The 24,794-nt window shown below is 39.6% G+C and overlaps 1 protein-coding gene across 3 annotated transcripts; it reads right to left on the reverse strand.

The window, feature by feature from the left end:
• Nucleotides 1-194: 194 nt before the first annotated feature.
• BEND6 (BEN domain containing 6) lies at nt 195-24,444 on the reverse strand. Of its 3 annotated transcripts, none has more exons than XM_039729619.1 (10): nt 24,299-24,444; nt 21,928-22,085; nt 10,510-10,738; nt 10,271-10,416; nt 9,673-9,771; nt 9,139-9,316; nt 7,470-7,687; nt 5,843-6,035; nt 3,892-4,030; nt 195-1,313 (listed from the first exon to the last, which is right to left on the reverse strand). In XM_039729619.1, the coding sequence occupies exons 3-10, from the start codon at nt 10,703-10,705 to the stop codon at nt 1,046-1,048; spliced, it is 1,437 nt and encodes a 478-aa protein (XP_039585553.1). In that variant the 5' UTR covers nt 10,706-10,738; nt 21,928-22,085; nt 24,299-24,444; the 3' UTR covers nt 195-1,045. The 3 variants fall into 3 exon arrangements, with proteins under 3 accessions (XP_039585553.1, XP_039585563.1, XP_039585573.1); XM_039729639.1 differs by lacking the exon at nt 195-1,313 and adding an exon at nt 1,862-3,016; XM_039729629.1 differs by lacking the exon at nt 9,673-9,771.
• Between the last annotated feature and the right edge of the window lie 350 nt (nt 24,445-24,794).

The following is a 24,794-nucleotide window of genomic DNA, read 5'->3' on the forward strand; positions in this document are numbered from 1 at the left end:
TCTGCCTGTCCACCTTTTCTCTGAGCAAGGGATAGCATACCAAAATCAAAACACAGGGAGTAGAAGCTGGCAACTCTGCCCTTTACTAGTTGCTTCTGCTATTCTGAAATGTCCTCTATTTCCCCACTGAAGGGAGCAGGTACCCTTATCCTATGGACTTGATGGTCAGGGAAGAAGAAGGGACTAAGGTACTAGTTGCTACTGCTGAAATGTCATCTATTTCCCACTGAAGGAAGCAGGCACCCTTATCCTATGGACTTGATGGTCAGGGAAGAAGAAGGGACTAAGAGCTGCTGAACCAGCAGAGTACCAGCAACAGAATCCCTGCAAGAGAATGTCTTCCATAACTAAACAGGCTCTCCTGGAGGTCTCTTCCCTGAGCTACAAAGGAATATGGCTTCTTCCATTGCCTTTCCTACTCTGAGAGGTTAAAAAATAACAGCTTCTTTCCTGTGGATATCTTAAAAGTTGTAGTTTCATTGGCCTAAGAAAGTTATTTCGTTTTCCAAGTTAGTAGCAGCCTTAAACATCTATTTAATTTCTTCTTCTCTGCTCATGTGGCCCTGTGCTGGCCAGTCTTCATTTCACTAGGAGATCTTTCTATTTTCTCTCCATATAACTATATCTTTTTTGCATTAATATACAATAATTTTCTTTGCTCAGTTAAGCAGTTTTGCCTCAGCTGTCAAGGTGAAAGCAAGGGGAATTATGGTTCCTCATATATATTCTTTTGGTAGTACTTTAAATAATGTTTTTTTTTTCTAACTAAGGGGAACTCTACTTGTATTTTTCAGTACAAGTTTTAATTACTGCATAACATGCATATATCTCATAACATCTTAAATTCAAATATATTAATATGCCTTCAATTTTTTTTTCTAGACTATGGGCTTTTCATTTGTTTGAGAAAAAAAATTCTCAGGCTTCTATTTCTGTCCACTGTTGGATACTACCATATATCTAGTGCAATTTAGATATTATTTACTTTTTATTTTATATTGTTTCTTAATCTCTGTTCAGCATGTGAGCTGGAATGAAACACCTGTTATTCCTTGTCTGAATTCCTGAGATCCTGTCCACAACCCTGGTTGGGAGAGGTCGCTGGTGAGCTGCTGGCGAGTTGAGACTCCACCTTGGAAGAAGCAGGTTTGGGCCACCCCTGCTGACCTTCTGGGGTGGGAGGTGGAGGAGTCAGGCAGCTGTCACTTTGCTGAAGTTGTGCATTAGCAGCTGGTGAATCATCATCCTGCTGGTCTTGTGTGCAAGGAGGAACAGCCGAAGAGATGATGCCCTGAGGAGCAGCTGTTGAACCACTGTCAAGACAATTTATAACGAAATTTGAGATATTAACATTAAATGTGCAATTAGTACTGTTCTTGGTTTCCAAGTTGCAGAGTTTGTTTACTAGCTAACTAAATTTGTTCACTGTCACATTGCCCTTTTCCTTGTTTCATCTCAGCTTCATGGATCCAAGATGGAAATTTGTCTGTCTCATTGGATTTGTTCCATATTATTTATTTTGGATCATAATTCTGCTTTGGGGAAAGGTGGAGAAGGTGAGTAAGGAGGAAATAGCAGCAAGGGAGGAATAAAAGCTGCAGCAACACCAGTTTTTAAAGTTAGTAACTTGTTTGGATAAATGGTTACTAAAGGTCCTGCACAACAGAATTTTCTCTACCCCTCTCTGTACTTTATTGCTGGAAGGTGGCCTGAAGGAGTAGCAGTGAGATTATGACTTTTAAATTGTCTTACTTTTCTTACAGAGAATGTGTGTCATCTGAGTTAATGGAATCACCATGTTATCTTGATTACTTAGATGGTGCTTAACTGCTTTGCACTTTTTAATTGTCTTACTTTTCTTACAGAGAATATGTGTCATCTGAGTTAATGGAATCACCATGTTATCTTGATTACTTAGATGGTGCTTAACTGCTTTGACAGTGAAAGAATGTGTAACAGATGTAAAAAAAAAATCCATTATAAATGCATCAGTTCAAAAGATGGTATTCAGGCAATATCTGAATTGGTCACAATGGATGTTGGATTGGATTTTACATAAGCACTGATCAATAACAGATGTAAGGGCATTTTTAACATATTGAAAGGGCATTTTTAAAATATTGGGTTTAAATTGGAAGGTCCATAGGCAATATTAAATAGCAACTCAGAATTGTTTTAGTATAGTTAAGGTTTTCCTATCAAGGCTTCAGGAATACTGTGTACATTAGAAGACTCATGAATTAGCAAAATGTATTAATCCATCTGATGAAGATAAAGATTGAAAATATGTAAGATTTTAATACTTTCAAAGAAGAAAAAAATCTGTGGTTTTGTGCTGTTATTTTTCATGTCTCTGTTAAGGGCAAGGAAAAAACACTGCAGTGAATCATTGCATACTGTATATTACAAATACACAGGACCTTTAATTTATGAAGTCTTCTCATCTCTAGGAGGAAAGCATGAACATAGTAAACTTCATTTTTGCCAGGCTGGTGCAATTGTTTATTGTTTCCAAATGGAAAAACATGTGGAATATCCTAACAGTTATTCTCAAGTATTTCTCAAGTAATAATTCACAGATCACTGGTGGTCCATGGAGTACTACCAGGTGGCTTGGAAAGGAATTTTAGAAGCAAAGCACTAATCAAACATTTGTGTCATAACATAGACAAATGTCTTGGGGTGCTTCTTAGTTGTTGTTGGGTTTGTTTTTTTTTTTTAGGGTTTTTTTCCTTATGTCTTACAGTTTCAAATTCAGATTTTAAAGGCATGCAGGAGATAAGTGAACCAAGAAGAAGAAAAATGCTACTTCAGTACAGAAAGTCTAAGTAAGGACAAATCTCTTTTCCGTGTCACCCTGTTTCAGTCTCTTGTCCTGTTCCTTGCTCATTTCTTATTGGGTTCTTGAGGAGAGGCTGAGGCAGCAGCTGAGCCTGTTTAGGCTCAAGAAGGCTCGAGCTGATTTACTGTCTGATGGGAGAGTGCAAGGTAGATGAAGGCTCTTCTCAGTGGGGCCCTGTGGCAGAAGCAGAGGCAATGGGCAGAAATGGAAACACAGGCTGTGTGAACATCAGCCAACACCGTGAGGGAGAGGGAGTGGCGGCGCAGGGTGTCCGGAGAGGTGGTGGAGTCTCTGCCTTTGGAGATACTCAACCAAACTGTGCATGGCTCTGAGCAACCTAGTCTGGGTGACCCTGCTTGGAACAGCAGGGACTGGACCAGCCAACCTACAGAGGTCCCTTCCAGCTCCACCATTCTGCAATGTGTGCATTTGGAACACGTGGAAACAGCACTGTGCCAATAGCTGACTTCACCGACCGTAGCCATGAGTTTGGTATTTTGTATTAGTTTCATTCATAAGGCAAAAATGCCCCTAATAGGTAAGATATTATTTAATAATTCCTCTGACCTAATAATTTAAACTCTTCTGGCAGTAAAGGATTGCCAGCTTAGCTCACCTACAGTACTCTTATAAGTACATCCCAAAGAGATGTGATTTTCCTTATAATTCATTTGTGGGTTAATGGGGATACAACTGGTGACATGAAAATGGAATTGACTGGTCCATAGTGAACCAGAAATTAATAAGAAATGTAAATAACGTCAAATCTAAAATAGACAGCAAAGCAACTCCATGTGTTTCCTTCTGTTTTATCTTCCTGTTATTTAATAGTTTTATGCTGCTTTGTCTGGAACCAATAACTGTTTTGGTGCAGTAATGTATGCTTCTGTATTATGTACTTTTTGTACAAGGTTATGGAAATATTTACTGGCTTGGTAGTGCACATACCAAGTAGGCAAATATCTAAATTTTAAGACTGTTTTTAGATTTTATTACTATGAAGTAATATGCAGAAATACACAGTGTAGGCATTTTTTTATGTGACTTACCAAAAACTATGTTTCTGAAAAGCACCTGAGTTAAGGTCTTTGCTTAAAATTGGCTTCTTGGTGCAATTGTTCAGTTTTTGTCCCATCATTCGCCTAATTAAAGCATCATCTGTGTTTGGAAACAACTGTTTTGTGATTCCTGCAAAATAAAGAGAATATATATATGTATATGGATTCTCCAAAAAAAGAGAAACAAGAAATGTGTGATATAAAATATATTTCTTGCATCTTTTAAAGTTCCAGCTACTTCAGCTTCCACTCTAGTTATTTCACAATCTTTACAAACTCCTTAGATTTTACACAGCTCCTGTTTTTCTTTGTGCCTTCCACATTGCTGCCTGCTCTTGGGCAGACTAAAAAGGAGCTCCAGGGCCACAAGGGCTTCTGTAGTGAGTGATTTGTGCTTGCTAATCCTATGTCCTTATGTTCTGTTCTTGATCAGAGTCCTTTTCCCATCCTCATCAGTCCTTATGACTCTGAATCTTACTTTATTTTTTCTCATTAGTTTTCATTTGCAGGTGATGTCACTTTTTCTAAAAATTTCCCTTCTGTTTTGCCTGGCTACATTTTTTCAATGTAATAATAACAGGACTCAACATGAGGCATGTGATTCCTGCTCCCTTCTTTTCCATCATCTTCCCTTCCCTTGATTTCCCTGCCCTTTAATCTAATTTTATTTTGAAGTCCTACAATTTCCATCTTCTTTAAATAATCTAATTTACTAACTCATTTTATACAGTCCTAGAACTCCCAAGCTTCCTTCTCATTTTTTCTTTATTTCTTCTATAATGTTGACACTTTTCTGATTAAATTTCAGAGTATTCTCTTTTACTTTAACAAAGTTCTTTGATTTCTTTATAGGCTTTGTCACTGAATTCTCCACAACATGCTGTATTCCATTCTCTGATTACCTTTTCAGTTTTGTCTAGGCCCTAGTAGGATTTACAGTCATTTAGATTGAAAAAGACCATTAGGATTGAGTCCTACCATTTTTCTCATCCCATTAAATATCTTTCCTTTTTCTCAAATGTCATTCTGAAACTGTCTGATCTTTACTGCCTCTAAATATATTTTTACCATCCTACACACGCTTTCCTTTTATCTCCCTTGACTTTGGGCCTCTTTTTTCTAACTAGATTAGAAAAAAGGGTTCTTAAGAAAAAAAGGTTTTTGCAGCTGATAACTTTTGAAACTGCTCGCTAATTTCAACAAAACTGTACTAAAGTACAGGAACTGGAGCTAAACTGAGAAGGGAACCAAGAGAACTGCAAAGTCCAAGGGAATGGCAATTGGGGAAGAATTATAGTACAGTAATTAGGTCTATACTGTTCTAGTATTTAGTTATAGGCATGAATCCAATTAAAGTTTGGCTTCATATGCTCACAAAATACTGTTTTCTTTAAAGCTAATACTGCCATCTGAAATTATTTTCTGTCCTATGCACCAAATATTTTCTGCTGTAAACCTCAGCATAAATCAAATTTTGTTTGCTTCTCTGATCACTATTTCTGCCTTCTATACAGTCTCATATTGCCTCTGGCACTATTTAAAATGTCAGAATTCATAACATTCACCAAACTTCAGAACACAGCAGACATAATTTAAAATTTGATCCAAGTGTGTCCTCTTTTTGCCTTTCCTTATGTGTTATCATCATGCTCCAAGTTTGATTGTTGCAGATTAACTTTGCAAGGGCTAAAACAATTTACAATACCAGTATTTCTGAGCAGTCACCTGAATAAAACTCACAGAATTCACACAATAGAAATATTACTACTTAGCATTTCACTGGCAGGATTTTTAACAGATGGTTTTAAAAAAGCATGTAGCTGAAGAAGGAAATAAGAAGCAGCTCATCACCTGAGTACACCAGCTGCTAAGCATGACAGCCCCTCCCTCCAAGCCCCCCTGTCAAGTCAGAGCCACACTGAGTAACTTAACAAGTCATCACCTATGATTTCCTGAACTTCATTCTGATTCATAGCTGGTTTTGCCGCTTTATCCTTTGAAGAGGAGGATTTTGCACCTGTCAGGCTGTGTGTAGCCATGTATTCATGTGTATAAAGTGCTTGCATCAAGTCATTTATAAATTTTTGAGGTTTGCTCTTGTTACAAAGTGCAATCTGCCACTTTTCGATCTTGAACTGGAAAACAAAATTGGTCACAGGCATAACAACTGCAATTTCTAGAAATATTACATACTATCAGCACCAAAATATCTTTTTCATTTTCTATTTCTAAACCACAATTTCAAAAGTAATCTCTGCAAACAGTGTGCTTGAGATAACACCACACTTGCATACTGCTCAGCATTTGGGACTGTACACACAGCCTGATTATTTTCCAGAAGGAACTGTAGGGTACAGTAAGGACCTCATGCATCCTAGCAAAACCTTCAGCATCCTCATTACTCACTAGTGGAGACAGGACATGTTCAGACATAGCAAAATCCTTCTGCTTGCTCTCCATGCAGGCTGGCTGTGGTCCAGTTCTGGCATGGTTTCTGCACTGCCTTGGTAGCATGGCACTGTGCCCAAGCAAATATTCCCGCCTGTGAGCAGACATGCCCTAAGAACTGTGACATCTGGTCCTGGGCTTTGAGAGTGGCTTCTGCATGCAGCAGTGGTACAGCCAGAGTTTGAACTCTCCTAATAGGCAATTTTGAGCTATCTCTATGAAATAAGGCAGGCTTAGGTCTGCCTGCGAGCAGACATGCCCTAAGAACTGTGGCTTCAGCATGCAGCAGTGGTACAGCCAGAGTTTGAACTCTCCTAATAGGCAATTTTGAGCTATCTCTATGAAATAAGGCAGGCTTAGGTCTTTTTATTTCTTTGAAGATGTTACGTCAAATTTTGTGGTTTCCAATATGCAGTAAAAACACACCACAATAATTCTTAACAGACTTCTTTGGATTTTAGCACTCCATGACAACACACAGGAATGATTTGCATGGATTAGCATGACCCAATGCACAATAATGTTTATGTAACTAGTGAATGCAGACATTAGAATCACTCTTTTGGTTGTGGCTTCATTTTTTCCATGTACAGCCTCTGTGCCTTAGATTTGTCTATCATGTTCTGTTATAATTGCAGAGAATAAGGGAACTTCCCTACTCAATATCTCTGTATACATGTGTTTCTACTTAACTGCTAGCCAGTGTCTGGAACAGGAGAAGAAACATAGCAGCCTCCAATTACAAATTAACAGTTTTAACAGACTGCTGGTATTCATCTTAGATTATCTTTGAAATACTATTATTCCCTTTTGGCATCCAAACAATTAGGCTGGAAGTTATCCTTGGATCTTGGCATTTTCTTCATGCATCCACATTCTGCCCTCAGTCACAGATATGCAAGGTCACTGAAATTAAAGTGAATTTGAGAGTGTACAGGACACTCTAATGCTTCTCATGGAAAGAGCATTCTTCAAAAAAAGAGCTCATTAGTTATTATTAGCAATATATTAGCAATGATGACAAATTATTTTACTAATGGTTATTTTTTATATTATGCTGTAGCAGTAAAATTTATACTGTATAATAATACTTTCATGCCTGAAATTGCCTTTTAACTGACCTGTTTTTCAGTCTGCTGCTCTTCATCTTCCACATTCAAAGTTATTGGTGAGCTGGAGTTACTATGCATAGCTGCATAGGAATCTGCTAATGGATTGTGAGATGCCCTCCAAACAGCATGTGGATGCAGACTGGATGTAGATGATGTCACTCCTCCTTTGAGCAGCGCTTCAGCCATCCCTACCAGCTCCTCAAAGTGAGTGACTGCCTGTGGCAACACTGAAATCAGATGAAAAGTGAGTGGTAAAATAGTAATGGAAGCTTTCAGACTCCAATTACATACGCAGGGATATTTTTGCAATTAGATTCCTGTCACATAATGCAAAAGACTCAAAGTAGTCAGCAAAGACATTTCATTTCCTCCTCTCTCAAATGCTTTCCTGCCATTCTGCTGTCCCCACTCATGAAGATCTGGCCTCAGTTTCTAGAAGAGATCAGTTCAGTGCAAGGAACTAAGAGGAACTATTAGTTTATGCTTATCCTGGCATGAAACAGACTATTTCTCTTTTTTCTTTTTACAATCTCAAAATCTCTACAAGTCCATAAAGCTATTGAATGTGGGCTAAGTGATGAGTTTTATCCTTCAAAGAAGTCACACAGACTTCAGAGGCTTTTTATTTTTTTTTAATCCATAGAGATTATGTTTTAAATAATCTTTCCTCAAAGTAATATTTTCAAATATAAACTTTTATTGCATCCATTAAGAAGAACCAAGGCAGAGCAAAAAGGATGCAAGAGATGACAAATCAGCAAGATACAGAATCCCTAAATTAAATAAAATACTGTAAAAGACTGAGATAATTGCTCAGGATGCAAGGTATCGACTTATATGTGTGAGAAAAGTTGTCAGACACAAAGAAAATGTTTCCAAATAATATTTTAAAAGGTGGAGATGAATGATTCACACCAAGATATAGTTAAGAAATAAGTTAAGAAATGCAATGAGATGGGAAATGAAAATTATAAACAGTTGTAAAATCATCTGGCACTAAAAAAACCCCAAACAGATACCACCAGACTGTCTAGGGATGGTGTGGTGTAGCTGGCATGGGAAGGAGTAAATCCTCTATAAACCTTATTCATTCACTGTTGGTTTGAAATTCTGGATTCAATTTTGGCTGCCTCAGAGTAAGGGACAGGGACAAGTAAGAGGCACTTCAGAGATGATCACTAAGAGATGAAGAGTTCATTTACAGAGGAACAAAATTTTTCATCTCTGGGAAAGAATTAAATTTGGTGCATCTGAAACTAACTCAGATTATCAGTAATGAGGAATCACCAAAGTAATTAGAAATTAAGTAATTTCAGAATAAATGAAATATCAACTGATCAAGAAAGACTGCTAGTAAATAAGGTTAGTTGGAGTGGTCACTGAAGTATTTGAGCTTAGCCAATAGTTACACAGCATACAGAAAGGTTCTCTTGGGAACATCTGGCAGGATTTAGACACATTTTTCATTTCTAACTCTATGATTGCATGGCCTCTGTGTAAGTCAGTAAGTGCTGCTGGAATTAAATGCTGCCATGTATCACAGACTGTGATGCTAATGGTAGGCCTTGATCATGTCAGGTGCTTGAGCATCCATAATTCCCATCCAAATGGCCTCTTATAAATCAAGCTTTTCCTGACCTTCAGGCTTTCCTCTTCATCAAAGTACTCCCAACTTTACCTTGAAGCATCACCAGGGACTGCCTTAGGCGGCAGTTTTCTCTCATGGTATCTGTCAGCTTCCTCTTGAGACTTTTAATTTTGGCACATAGTTCCACCTTGGAGAGTTGAAATAAAGGCTCTTCATCATCACTGCTACTTTCACTATATAGAAAGTTGCTTCCTGAATATGGTTCTCTCTGGAAAAAACCCCAAACAACTGTGATATCTAGAGCAACAGCAACATAAAATCAAAGCATCAATACTAACATTAAGATAGCTTGCTAAATCAAAAAAATTTCTTGTTTAAACAGACTCACTGCATTTTAAAAGCCTTTACCAAACATAGTTATTAGTATTCTTATTGACTTAAAAATGAAACATCAGGGCAATATGTAACTGTTAGGTACTTTTGTCTGTTCTCTATTCACCAATTTTCCAAAGCAGCTTATTTTAGAACTATTAACTTCACTATGGCAAAAATCCTATGCCTCCCTCAAAAATACCTTTCAGGCTGTTTTTGCTTGATACATTAAAATTGCTGAAAAGACGTTACCTGTTTGTTAATTAAAGATGTTTCAAGTTGACTCAGGATGTTGGCAGGAGCAGATGCCTGCAATGATTTCTTTCTTTTTATATGTTTCATCATCTTCCCCTGTAAAAAGTGCATAACAGTGCCTTTGCATTCCTATAGAGCCTTTCCTTATGGTATTTCATAATATACCATAAGTTTTTATTCACTGCGCACTTGACATTCTTGGTTAGTAGTTTTAAAAAATGTATCTGTAACTTTATTAACTTTTATGTTTCCCTTGCCTATATTTTGTCACAGCCGATCTCAGCACAAGGCACACCTCAGAAAACCTGCTCCCTTCCCTTTTTTACACACTAATCAGATATCTGTCTTACAGGGGAAAATGCAATGGAGCTACAAAGCATCAAAGCCTTGTGTCTTGACACAGGAAAGGACAAAATCCTTGGCCTAAGTAATTTCTCTGACAGGTTATTGTGCTGAGGTACCATGTGAAGGCTGCCTGTATTCCTACCTTTACTATACATCCTTTGTGTGTTACATCATGAAGAATCAATAGCTACAGTCTATTTTATTCCTTTATGGACCTAACAATATAAGGCACATAAAGACATAAACTCACCTTTTCTTTATCCAGGTCACTGTCCTCACTTTCTGAGAATATCATTTCTATCCTCTTCCTCTTGCCTTTTCCAAGGACTTGTATTTTTCTAATTTCATCTGCTCGTAATATCTTTTGCATCATTTCCACCAGCTCTTGGGGGTCATCTGAAGTGATGGAAAGGAAAAAGGCCAAAGCACAGACAATCAGGCCTTAAAAGCAGGTTTCATATCAGACACATGTTCTGGAACTGCACTCACCACTCATGTACACAACTTTCACCAGGTGCTTTTCTGTCTTTCTTTCTCCCACAGGCCAGTTTACTAGCACATGCTCATTAGGTTTCAGAAGTCTTTCTAGTTCATTGTCATCACAGGGAAGGTCCTGGATCCATGAAGTCTCTCCAATTTGCAGTGAATTATCATTTACAAAATCAAACAGTGTGAATTTTTTCATTGTTAAGTGGCTTTCTTGTCACACAGACACTTCCTGAAGGATATAATAGGAAAAAGAGCAGTTACTGTATCATGCCACAGGGCTGTTACAAGAACCCTTTGAAAAGCCCCAAACAACCCTCCTTTTGCTGGATATTGGTAATTACCTTGTATGAAAATAGCCTAAGAAAGTGAAAACTAGCCAGGCAGTGAGTTGTACCCCCCTTGAAAGATGGTAGATGGTCTGTTTAACACCTGTACATCAGACATTTGCCTCCAAAACTATGCACAGAAAACAGATTTCACTCACAGAGTCCTGGCTCCCATATTACTTCTATTCAATCTGCCTGGGATCTCTACTATTACTACTACATTTGTCTCAATAAAATTTTTAGTCAAGCTTCTGACTAAAAGATACAGGTGGTAGAACCCAGAATGGAGGAAAGTGCTAGCTATTCATGCTATTAAGTGGGATGCATGGTTATCATTTCATGGTCAGGAAGACAATTGCAGCCACAGAACTACCCAGGACAACTGAGTGGGTGAGGTATGACACATCCTGGCAGTGGAAAACTTGATGTACAAAAGAAGTGACAGGCTAAGGACTCGAAGAGAGCTGGGCTACTTCATGAGGAATGACAGCAACAAGGAGAACCCAACCCCAAATATACACTTATATCATTTGCTTCATAAAACAATGCTTTTAAAGGAATGTGCTGTTCTGGGTTTTTTTAAGCACTGAATTTCTCTACCAGGAGAATGGAACAAGTTGTACTTTGAGCTTTATTTTCCCAATTAGGATGATAGCTTTTCATGAAAGTATAAATTCTACTGGAAATGTAGCCATTTCTTTTAAGTGTTGCCATTATATTCAGATACATTTCAGATATTTTCTACTTTAAAGTTATTAAATCAATACATAGAAAATCTGATTTTCAAACCTGAGTCTTCTTTCCAGCAAACATATGGTCAATTCATAAAGGTGAAATACTTTCACAGAGCTGAAAACTCATGAATTCCTAGATGTGACGGTGTGATTTGCGATTGACTTGGCCTCAATCAGTCAAAAGCAAATTTAGTGCCTCATGAAGAGGCTGTCAAAAAAGGTAACTCAGAGCTAGAAAAAGAGAATTACATAGGGCTATTATGTCAAAGTGAGAATATCTGGCTGCACTGCTCTGTGAAGTAATGTTAATTTGTTTGCAGAAGCCCAGTTTGCCACTATTTCATGTGTCTGCTCTATGCCTCAGCAGAGCTGGCTTTCCATACAGAGGTGAACTTGTTAATTTGCCAAAGACAGCTGCAGTCTTGTCAATATGTTTACTAATACAATGGGGCAAGCAATATAGATAAGAAATCACCATTAAAAGGAGTATTAAACCAAGCTTTTATACATAATATGCTTAGTGTGATAGTAGTAGGATTGTTAAGTATTGCCTCACTGGAGAAAGGAGACGTGTTTGCAAGAATTGATATTGTTTTTCTTAAAGATCATAAAACATCCATCCCATTCAAATTCTGGAAGAGGAAGTAGCCTGAATATCACTGCCCAGCAAGACTCACTAGAGAACTCATTCTGCCACTGATCCCTGCTGGATGGATCCTCACACCACAGACAGGGATCATTCAAATGAATAAACATATAGACAAAACAATCAAAGGAATAAAACTTCCAGCACTGACCTCGTTATGGACAGGTAAGGTCCAAACTGGAACTGCGTGTTTGTCTGAACAACAAAATACCAGATTTGAAACAGGTGGAGTATGCAATCAGTTGGGCATCAGCATTCTTCCTTCTTTTTCAAAATGCTTTTGAGTGTATACTTCACTCAGCTTAACATTTCTCATCTGGCTCAAAGATGTTACTTCTGACTCTGATCAACCCAGCACAGCAATCTCCACCACCCAGTTCTTTGATTCTCAGATGAAGTACTTTGATAATGGCCTTGGCAGTTGTGAGCTACTTCTTTACCCTCCTAAAAGCCCACATAAGAGCCACAGAATTGCAGCAAAGTTAGAGCTGCTAAGTCTAACAACTGATTGATTGACTTCTATATTTTTTTAATGTTTCCCTGCAGTCCTCTAACAGTTTGTCTTTTGTCTCTCATTTTGTATTAAGACAAATATTCTCTGAGCCATGGGACATTTGTGTGGTCTGAACTTGTACAGGGTTAGCAAGGCAGCCCAGGATTTCCAGAGGCACACTGAACAGGCTGATCACAGCATGCAGGGCAAGTGATGATCCCCCACATCAGACACCAGGGCTAGTCACATACACACTGTGCCAATACCGTGCACATCAGCACCAAATCCAACCTGCCTACATTTTTAAACAGCTTAAGGGAGCCAATGGAAATGCAGACTTCTGGATGTTCAGAGTCCATGAGAGCAGCCTAGTGTCACTGGTAGACACTGAAGCACATGGACAACAAAATGTCTCACACAGTCTTTACACCAGGCAAGCACCTGGATCCATGAAAATACATCTGGCCTCTTTAAGCTAAGGACAATTTTTGCCATGGTCATGGCAGGACATGGAGCTCAGCAATTTATCTACATTATATATAAAATTCTTCTGAGCTGACAAAATTCTTGCCTGTGGTCAGAGAGTGTACTAACAGCTAAACCAATTTCACTAAGGGCCTTAACAGCTGCCACATTCTCTCAGCAAGCTGAGACCGAGTATCCTGGTGTTGGTAAAGGGACCAAGGCAGGGCAGCAACAGAAACTGATCAGGCCCCCTTTTCTCTGCTGCAGCTCTTCTGAACATAAACCCAACTGCTTGTGTTGGAGGGCAAAATGATGAAATCATTACATTGCCAAATGTGAATCATCACATCAGAACAGAGTGTAGTAGTTGATTGCAAGTATTTTTATGTTATGGAGCAATGCCTTCAGCTCCTGCAGTAGACATTAATCAAACTATGTCTTTTCACAGAATTTATTGTGACAATCCATGGGCCCTGGGGATAACACCTAACTGTCTGCTGGCATCATCTCTAGCAGTGATTAAAGGGAGTGGAAAGGTAGAACAAAATGTCACTAATAAGGAAAAGGAATAGTGAAACACTTCACTTTCTGGAAGCAAAGTCCTGCAGTCTTTTCTCACCTTGACCTCTGACAGGAGTCAATAGAACCTTGTTCAAGGACTGCTGGAGAAGCTTCCCTCTAAAATCTTATTTTCCAAAACAGATCAAAGGCAAAATATAATGTGTCATCAGAAAACAAACAAAATATCTTGGAGACTGGGATTAACATTACCAAACTTTTACTGCCTTAAAAGAGAAAGGTTGTCCAGTCACATTTGGCTCAGTCCTTGAAGAAAGGGAGGTGATTCATCTCACCCTATGATACGTGTCTAAAGACAGCAGATGACTTCCTGCCTGGGAGAGCCTATTTCTCTCCACCAACTACTCAGTGACTATAGAGTTGGTGTGTCTCCTTACAGAAGCTGGCCTGGTCCAACCTATGTTGTATTACCTTTTTATGGTTTTGAACAGATTTTGAATAGTAGGATAGATTCCAGTAGACCAGCAGAAGTTATAGAAAGCCAAAAGAACGGCATAAGAAATCCATCAGAGTGTATCTGGTTGTCTGTTTTAAATCTTTCTAACATAGTTCTGCAAGTCATCAAGTAAGATTTCTGTTACTGAATGCATAGTTCAGTGGTTCATTTGGAGGAAACATTATCATTCACAGGCATTGCCCTGTGTGCAGCTACTAACCACAAAGACATTATATGACCTTTGAAAGCCACTTTTGCTTTATAAGTTATTTAATTCTGCTATATGCTCCATTTGAAAACACTACTGAATTGAGTAATACTGAAATGCAAATTTATGATTTTTCACTATTCTAGGTCATTTGTAGAAGGGAAAAAAGGAAAAGGAAGGAGCCATATAATTTTAAAGTTCTGCAGAGGAAACATTAATTGGACTCTTAATTTTTACAAACATGTTAATGCCTCACATACTGCACAAATACTATAAATTTGTAATCGTTATATCATTACTAAGCAACACAAAAAACCAAACAAGAAACCCCAGAGCCACCAAAAATCCACAAAGGTCACTTAAAGACGTATCTCACCCTTTGACACAGTCTGTTCCATTCAGCCAGAAAACTGGCAGATGGCATGCTGAGATCATTACTTCTCTTTCCTTTCAGTAAACACAGGCCAAAGTGTTACAAGTTTACAACATGAGATTGTGCACCCACTTCATGACTTTGATTCTGTTGGCTCAAAACAGGGCTTTGACACTGGTTTCACAAATCAAGGAACCGTGTTCCACAGATCAAGGAACCCAACAATGTACCACACATCCATAATTATGGTCAATGGTCAGGCTTGCTACAGAGTTGCCTTAAATCAGTGAAGAAGTGATGAGACTGGTTGAGAAAAACATGAGATGTGCCCCTGCCTATCTTACCTGGCTTGTGCAAGGTGTAAGGACCGAACGATGCCTGGGTGAAGTGGAAGCCTCAGAGAAGCCCCAGAGAAAACCTGCACCTCTCTACCAGCCACTGTGCATTAGCAGCCTGTTACAAATGTGATCCTTTAAGGAGACAAAGATGTACTCAAAGACTTTCCAGTGAAGGTCAGACAGCCTTTACTACCACCTCAGGAGGTGGAGAACCAAAGTGTTTATTCTACCTTTTGTGTCAACTATAAATTCTGACTGAAAATAACCAAGACACTCATGAAGCCCTATTTGCGTATTAACTTTTACATCCTAAGGATGCAAATAAAGAGAAGTGAAAACACACCTTACATGTACGATCATAACACTCAAAACCCTACCTATAACATAAAGGAAGGGGGGGTGGGGGGTTGGGGCAAAGAAAGAAAAAAGGAGAGAGGGGGAATCACCTCTGCTTACTTGGGATTGGTTGATGGACTGTGCTCCTCCCCTGAAGGGATGCCTCTGGGTGAGCTTTGTGCCTTCAGTGCATTGTAAAGACCTGGGAATATTTTTATATTTCTATCAATATATCAGCAATAGAGCTGTGTTACTATCACCTGCTGCAGCGATACAATGTAGTTAGTGCTATCCTACCACCAGCAATCCTGAACCTGCTTTCCTATTATTTCAGGAAACTGTACTTTTTGTGAATCTGGACTGTGAACATTTTTATTGAACTCAGATCTATAGTATTGAACTGATAAACTGCACTACTTGCAAGTCTGTGATCATACAATTTCTTATTGAACTCAACCAGGCTGGTAATGCTGAATCAGTTTTAATCAGAAGCTAAGCCATCTGATTTTTGAGGGCCAGGTGGAATGCAAGGGGATTTATTTTAGGCCAAATATCTGTAGCCTTAATGCAATACATAATAAATACACAATAAAGTTAACATTATGTACTAACATTTTATAATATTTACCCTCTGAGTTCAGCCTTCAATTATCCCAGTTTTCCTTGGGAAAAAAACCAAACCAAAACCCAAACTTAACTGGTCTTAAAATAAATCTACCTCATAAAAACCTATTTATTTCCAATTCAGCATGATAAGTGGTAGTGACAGATTTGGTTTGTGTTATTTAGACTGTCACATTTTACATTGAACTTGTCAGAATATGAAATACAATGTTGATGAAAAGCTTGGGCTGCACTGAAGTATCAAAGTTCCCAATAGCAAGTGTATGATGGAAAACATGACCATATTTACATAAGTTCTGTGCCCTGTTGTAGGTTCTAATTCTTTTTACCTGAAAGCAGTGTAACATTTACTAATGAATTCAGTGGAATTAGATGCTGTCAGAATACAAAACTGTGTTACTGCTCAAAAGATTAACAGTGTAATATCTTAGTCATTTCTGGGAAAAGATGATTCAAAAGTACAAATCTGCTGCTCTCAACTGAGAAATATAGAGTACAGATTTTCCAGAATCATCAGTATTGCTGTGTTCCAAATTCAGCTGGGAATCTGGGGGAGCATCTATCAAGACACTACTGCAACTCCTAAGACTATAATGCACAGAAATGATCCCACTTCCACAGGAAGCACAAAACTCTATGATTTTATTCTTAGTATTCAAGAGGTCACTTCCTCACTGCAGATCACTATCCTGGTGTGACTGTCTGTGAAATAACCTGAGATACTTTTCTAAGAAGTGATGCTATTCATGGTAAAGCAGCAGCTCTGGCCTCATTTACCCCAATGGCCTCCTTGACTTTAGATCCTCAGCAGCATTTACAACTCACAGGATTACACAGAGAACTTGGTGCAAACCTTGTCACCACATTCTAAAATCTGTTGAATGACCCCAGGAATTCATTAAGCCACTCTCATTTTTCACAATAGGGCCCTCATCTCATATTTTAGCAATATAGGAGTTCTATAAAATAACATTAATACCTAAATATGCCAAAGGCCTTTGTAGGACTGTGGCTTAAATGAAACTTGAAGAAATCTATTGGAAAAGCTCTGATTTTCACATCAAATGATTAATTTTATGTGTTAAATTGAGTGATAGGAAAGGCTGAATAATAAATTTTTAAGCAGGTATATTTAGTATGTCTGGAAGTTCTAAACTTTTGTTCTAACCAATCATTTTTTCAGCTATCATTGAAACATGGCATTTATTTTAATGGATTTCAAGATAAACTAGCATCATTACTGGGCTTTCAGCGCAGGATTCAGTTCTAGATTAAGATGCTTACATTTAGGTGTCACTGGTGCACCAGGTGTCTTAAGTTATTGCTGTAATCACTGGAGATGCAGGGGACAATTTGGCTTTCTAAGCAGGTGTCCAGCACCACTGTTATTGGCTTGGCCTGCAGCTGCTACTCTAGAAGTACAAATCCCCCACAGGTTTTTTTTATCACAATTGTCATCCTTTCAGGGATACCAGCCTTGAGCAGCTCCAACAGGCATGAGTATGAAGCCCCTACTCAACACAGTTAAAGCTTCCTGGAGAGCAATTCAGCTTTTTTCACCTGCTGTAGAGTTGAAAAAAATGGAATGTAGGGTTCAATTCAGTGGTCTAAAAATAGATGCATGGTGCAATCTTAGATACCATAAGTTATCATGCCAGGCCTCCAGCTGCCTCTTCTGATGGAACAGATGTCCCACAGGGCTTGGACCCTCTTCTGTACTTACAATAGTGGTTACTAACTCCAGGCACTTCAAATGGCACTAAACACAAATTCAGGGAAATGCATTGTTCTCTGAGCCTCGATGATTTACCTGAGTTTAAATAGGAGCCTAGATATCTCATATGCCTATAAACCACGTAGATTTATTTATCTGTATTTCAATCCCACACTCAGTGAAAGATTCATATTAAGGTAGCATGATGCCAAGTAAGATGCAGGAAGCTATCTTAATTCTACATGACAGATTAATATCTTTATTAAATAGCTATTTCACAGCTGACAGATGGAGAACTAATACTCGCTTCAATTCGCTTGTTTGTAAATGCCATGCACAACAAAATGTATTAATATACAGTCCAAGAAATAAATCTCTATTTATTGAACTGGATTAAATACCCATGCTACAGGAGTTTGAATAATCCCAAGAAAGCTCTTTCCATGCAGGTTAATATATCCAAACACTTAGAAGCAATAAGTAGCCTGGAATAAGAAACAGCATGGCTCTGTAAAGTCAAACACTTGGTTGTGCTCATTATGACCTGGCTTGGGTAACCCAATGCAATCCATTTTAACAGCTCCCAAATTATAAACATTAAACAACAGTGATGCATCACTTATCTTGTCTAAAGACATTTATGGGATCATTAGAGAAAGTTTGATCACATGCAAATCTCTGCTGAGGTGCAATAACTGTGCATTTGTTCCATGCAAGAGCCCAAGCAGTCAAACTTTTCCTAAAAGGCTGAAAAAATATTAGGCATACTTTCAAATTGGATTTATTCAAACAAACCCTCTGATACCTGATATGAGAGGTTATAAGAGGATACATCTTACTCTTTTTATAAGGTAGTAGAAACTATATCTTTCATTCTACCCCAAAGTCTTACTGTTGATGGCATTCTCCCTTCAACTCTTAAAAGCAAAGAAGTGGAATAGCAGCTAGAAAATTCCAGGCTCAATTTTTAGCCAGTATTTAATAACTTAGCATCTTTACTATCTCTGCTTCTAGGTCTTTACTGGCTGTCATAGGTGAGTGATCACAGAAGAGAAGTCATGCCTGATTAATACTCAAAGTGCTTGCTCTTTTACTCCAATTTTCTTCCCCAATTACTTTGGTTTTGCAGCATTTTGGTAGGTGGGAGGAGAAAAAAAAAATCTGTATTGCTATTAAAGGTTATGAACTAGAAAAAGAGACATATATATTGCCCTCTTACTCCAGGGAATATTACTTCAACTAAGAGTAATTCTGCATGCACTTCAGAGAATTGACAGCAATGCATCTTTCCTGCAAGGATAAAAACCTCAACATTTTCTAGAGCTATTTTTTCTCTTCCTGTAAAATTAAATGTCTTTTTATTGTACGTAGTTCAACCTAACTTTATGAAGTAATATAATAGTGGAATGACCAGTGTTGAATATCAGTCTGAAACAATCCTTAAACAACTTTCAATTATATAGTTAAAACACTAATGAAGTGCAATTCCCTCTGGGATGCAAGGCCACATACAGATTGACAACTGCTACTCTAAACACTGCCAAAAATGAGTACAGAGCAAATTTCAACCAAGGACAAAGGGGCACACTGCTATAATAAAAAAAAAAAGTGCCATAGGAGCTTCAGCAGTGTATTTCCATCTAGGCTCAAGAACAGCCTTTCTGTCTACAAAGTCAATTTATGCCTACAGGATCCCTGCTAGCATTTTTCCAGCAACACTATAAGCCATGAGTGTACAACTGTATGGCTCATTCTCCATTTGATTTACATTCAGTCTAATAAACAGAGGGAATTTAAATATGCAAGCCGTTTGAGCTGATGAACCCACAAAATAAGGACAGTTACCTCTACATACATAAAGCTGACAAGAATTTGGTTTTACGTGGTCACCTAGACACCTGCAGATGGCAAAATGTTCCAGCCACAGAGGGGTTTAGTCTGTAGCACTGGAATCACAGTTTGGTCTTGGATAAATCATACAACCTTTAAATTTATAGTTCACCTTTTCTTTTCAATGAATCTGAAATAACAATACACATTTACCTAATTTCAAAGATTTTGTGAGAATTAACTAATGTTAGTGTGCCTTTTAACCATACAAAGCACTGTATGGAGTAAACAATTTAGCAAGTTTTGCAGAATGAAGATTTGTAATAACCCTGCTGATTTTAGAACATATCATTTCACATAACAGATTTCTTTTAATTGGGTTGCCTATATCAAGCCAGCAAATGTTATTCTTTCAACTAAGAAAGTGTTTTATAAGGTTTAATCATCTACCAGAAACTCTCACAACATTTCCTATGGTATGTTTAAGCTGCTACTGTAGCACTGATGGCATTATGTAATCTATGAGTAGAATATTGAGGGGGAAGGTCAATTATTTCATCGAAGGAAGTTGATAACACTCAGTTACTATGTCTTCTGTATTTTATTTGCTTGCCTCTTTGGTTTTGACTGTGTTTACTTTGGCTCTTGTTTGATGAAGAAAAACCCAAATATTTTGTTAGAAAGTATTAGATGATTAGAGAACCCTTCTTACCAGTTAAGTAGTCATTTAGGCAGAATATTTCACTCAATTATAATTAATTAGTACAAACACAGTCCTTAAAGCATAGCTACATATCCCTGAAAGAGATGATCTTACCCTTTCACTCACTCAGCTACTCTTCTGAAATCATTTCATGCATCATCTCGTATTCCTGTGTCCACATCAGGAGATGCAGAATGTGACCTTTTTCCCCTCAGCTCACTGGCACAGGGAGTTCTACAGCTGCAAAATGAGGTCTACAAGGCCTCAGTCTGCCAAAACAGAGAGGTGCCTTCACAGAGCTGTGAACTACCCTTGAATCCCATGGCTCACACTGGGGGAGGTCAGCAGACCTCTGAAGACATGGTTTCTCCACTCAAAATGCCATCACATTTTTTGCAAATATTTTTTTGTCTGTCAGCCTAATCTATGGCACTCAGCTAGAATTTTTAGTTTTATTTTAAAAGGTGTGGCTGAACATCACCTAAATTATCAAGGAATATGCACTGGCCCAGAGACTGTACTGCAATTCTGCAAGCAGGACAAGGGTAAGGGAAGAAAGGATCTTTTCCTTCATCCTTGCTGGGCAAGACTGCTAAGTCAGAACAGACTATCATGAGAGACCATCTGAAAGAATATTTGAGGTCAACACTGCCTTTTCTCCCTGCAGGAGGGCTGCTGCTGCTACAGCACGTTCCCTGTTCAACCCTTACATTAAACTGCAGGAGTTTGACACAATTTCCACGTGGTTTCCCTGCCTCACCAACTTGGGAAAACAGGTAAACTGCATTCAAGAGTAACTGCAACCACAGAAACATCCTCCTGTGCATTTCCACTTCCAATTTGCTGGGCACCTCTTCTCTGTAGGTTCTCTGAAACAGAACTTCCCTCTCCTCTGACCAAATAATTGTCACCACCTCCTCCCTCAACATTGCTCAAGTGAAAGGCAGCTTCCCACACTGCCACCAAAAGCTTCACCTGTGCCAGTGACTTTGTCACTGCTCTGTTTGCCTCTGGTCCCCATCAAAACAAGCATCTGTAGGACCCTCATCCCATCTACTCACAACTCTGCAGAACTGCACTCACATTATGTGTACTCTGAAATGGCAGCAGGACCCCTTGCTTATTGCAGAATCAATAACTGCCTTCTTGGATTATAAAACACTTAATTCCACTTCTCAACAGCTTCTGACCTCCCCTCCCGTTCCGTTTGCTGGGCACTTCTTTGTAGGTTCTCTGAAACAGAACTTCCCTTTTGGATTCCTCTGACCAAAGAATTATCACCACCTCCTCCCTCAGCATTGCTCAAGTGAAAGGCAGCTTCCCACACTGCCACCAAAAGCTTCACCTGTGCCAGTGACTTTGTCACTGCTCTGTTTGCCTCTGGTCCCCATCAAAACAAGCATCTGTAGGACCCTCATCCCATCTACTCACAACTCTGCAGAACTGCACTCACATTATGTGTACTCTGAAATGGCAGCAGGACCCCTTGCTTATTGCAGAATCAATAACTGCCTTCTTGGATTATAAAACACTTAATTCCACTTCTCAACAGCTTCTGACCTCCCCTCCCGTTCCACTCCCCATTATCACAGTTAGTCTCAAGGATTTGTTACCTTCTTTTACTTCTTCTCTGCAATGGCTTCACCTCCAGGATTTCCCTTCTGAGGTCAAATCTCAGATTAGAGGTTTTGTTTTAACCTTCTCTCTTCATTTCTTTTGTCTTCTCTGTTTATCATTCTTAAGATTTAGGAGAAGTCCCCTAAAAAACATTCTGTAAAGAATTAAAGAATCTTAGATTAAATGTGTGAGACATATACAACTTCTCTTAAATTCTCTTTATTACTATTTGGGGAAAGAAAATCTACCCACATATAATTTGCTTATTTTTAATGTGTAGTAACTTTAGCAAATTAAACTTTATTTGACATGGAAGTAATATTCTAACCATACTACCATACCCTGCAGTACTTAACAAGCACAAAGCAGTAATGAATATAAAGAAAGCCAGAGCAGCAATTTGGTGTACATGTGAGATAGTTGACTCAAAAGCCTGGAGCAGCAGCTCTCTGAAAAATCATGCATGTCAGCATTTCTTGTACTAAATTGTACTCTCTTTCACATTTGAAAAAAAAAAATTAAGCAGCTGTCATGAAATTTATTATATCCTTTTGGAAAAACATTATCCTCAAGACACCAGTGAGCTCTAACTCTTAGAAGGGAAAAGCTATAAACCTTAAACTAAAAAGCTTTCACTAGAGATTTGTCTGTCAGATGATTTCTACACACCGGAGAACAATGTGAAAAGAACTGCTCCCCCTCAGCTCTCTGTGATTTACCATGCAGTCACTGCCGTGCTACTTTTGCTCTATCATCCCACTCTGAAACAATAAATCAGTGCAGAGCTAAAGGTGTCAAAAAGTTTCCTGCTCCTGCAATATCCTGCAGCATGGCACTGCAGCACGATGCCAGGAGGATCACACCAATTCCCTTCATGTTTCAGTGAGGTAACGTGGACTGCTTGAATAATCTCCAGGTAATCTGCATTAAAACCATTCTACTGCAGTGTACTGCGGTATTAGGAAAGATTTCAATATTGCACCACGTGATGCAACACAACCTTACAGCATTTGGCAGTTTCCAGGCAGTGGAGAAAGCTTTGAATCCATGGCTGCAATGTAGCAACTTTCCATTTTACAAAGTAATAGGGCAGACCATTTTGGCTTACTCTTAATGTAGAGAATGAAACAATATGAAATTCCTGGAATAAATTATCATAGATCCAAATCCCAATTTTTTTTCTTTTTTTATCTTACACCTCTTCTCCCGCTATTATGAGCATCTTTCGATGATAACAGATTTCCTTCACCTTAAGGGTACAATAAAGTGTTACATTGTTATTAACCTTAAGGGTACAGTAAAGTGTTACAATGTTATTAGCCCAGTGATAAATTAATTTTTCTAATCTAGAGATTATTTCCCAATTCTTATTTAAACTACCACAGATACATTTCCCTCTGCCTTATTACAATGTTATTACCCCAGTGATAAATTAATTCTACTAATCTAGAGATTATTTTCCCAATTCTTATTTAAACTACCACAGATACATTTCCCTCTGCCTTTCCAGCTTGCATATTTTTTAGTTTAACTTAAATGTACACGTATGCTTTTCTGCAGCTATATATGCCAGTCATATATGCTTTATATGCCAGTCATATAAAGCAGTAACCTTTCAATATTTTTCCAATATTTACACAGATATTTTAATTATTTCTATGAAGTTTTGGAGATATTCTACATATTTATGTGCTCACATCAACGATACATGAAAAGCAGATGAGTTTTTCCTTGAAGGAGCTTTCCCCCCAGTAACGTGAGTAAATGCAAAATGGTACCTGGCTATATTTTCAGCTAGTAATTTTTTTTTTCTGTGTGTCTGTGAGGGAGTTTAGAACTGCATTTCCAAACGCCTCTGAAACAGTCTCTGCAAGTCTGGACTGTCACAGCAACAACTACAGAGGTAGAAACAGCGGCATAGGTGAACTCGTGTTACCATCCGCATTAGCGACCTGCACATGGCAGGATTTTGGTGCTGCACCAGCTGCGGCCCGGCGGAGAGGGAAGGGCACGGGGCTGACATTGGCTGCAGCGCCTTGCGGCTTCCCGCAGGGCGAGGGTCCTGCAGGAGCCGCTCTGCAGCCCCGGCGCCTTTCCTTGGCGAAGGGCACGGCCGGCAGCGCGCACGCCGCCCGTCCCGCTGCATCGGGACACGGGGCAGCAGCGCGCCTGGCCGGGGCCCTGGTCACCTTGCAGGGTGGGTCTCAGTATCGTTTCCCAGTCCCTTCCCCCGCCAGGAAACCGGCCTCGACCGACACCTCGGGTCCAGGGTACGCACAGACCCCCTTTCCCACGGACCTGCGTGGCGGCCCACACCCCGCGCCCCTCGGTCGCAGCCCCTCTTTTCCCACCGGGATCCCCCGGTACCTCGCAGCAGCCATTTTCCGACGCCCTCGGCAGCTCCAGCGGTGATGTCACCCGCCGAATCTCCTCGGCGGCGGGATGCACCGCTCCGTGCTCCTTCCTCCCTCCCGACGCCAGCGGCACCTTCTTCTTCTTCCTTCTGCTCTCCCTCCTCCTCCTCCTCCTCCTGGAGCCGCGGTGCTTCCCAGGACAGCTCCTGGGATAACACCCAGCTATTGACTCAGCTGCTCGCCCCTCTTTGCCCAGAAAATTCATCTGCACCCGCCGCCGCTGCCCGCGGCCGCCCCGGCTCTGCCCGCCGCGCTCCCGCTGCCGTGCGGGCTCGGAGGGGCAGCCCCACCGCCACCATCGCCGCGCCGGCGGCTGCTGCTGCTGCTGAGTCACGGCCTGAATCTCCTGAATCCCGCTCCTCCTCCTTCTCCTCCTCCTCCTCCCCCGCGCCGCCGCCTCCCGCCCGGCTGCCGGCTCCAGCAGCGCGGTGCCGGCGGCGATGCCCGCC

The sequence above is a fragment of the Passer montanus genome, unplaced genomic scaffold, assembly GCF_014805655.1.
Source record: "Passer montanus isolate IOZ18808 unplaced genomic scaffold, ASM1480565v1 scaffold11, whole genome shotgun sequence".
Lineage (NCBI taxonomy): Eukaryota > Metazoa > Chordata > Aves > Passeriformes > Passeridae > Passer > Passer montanus.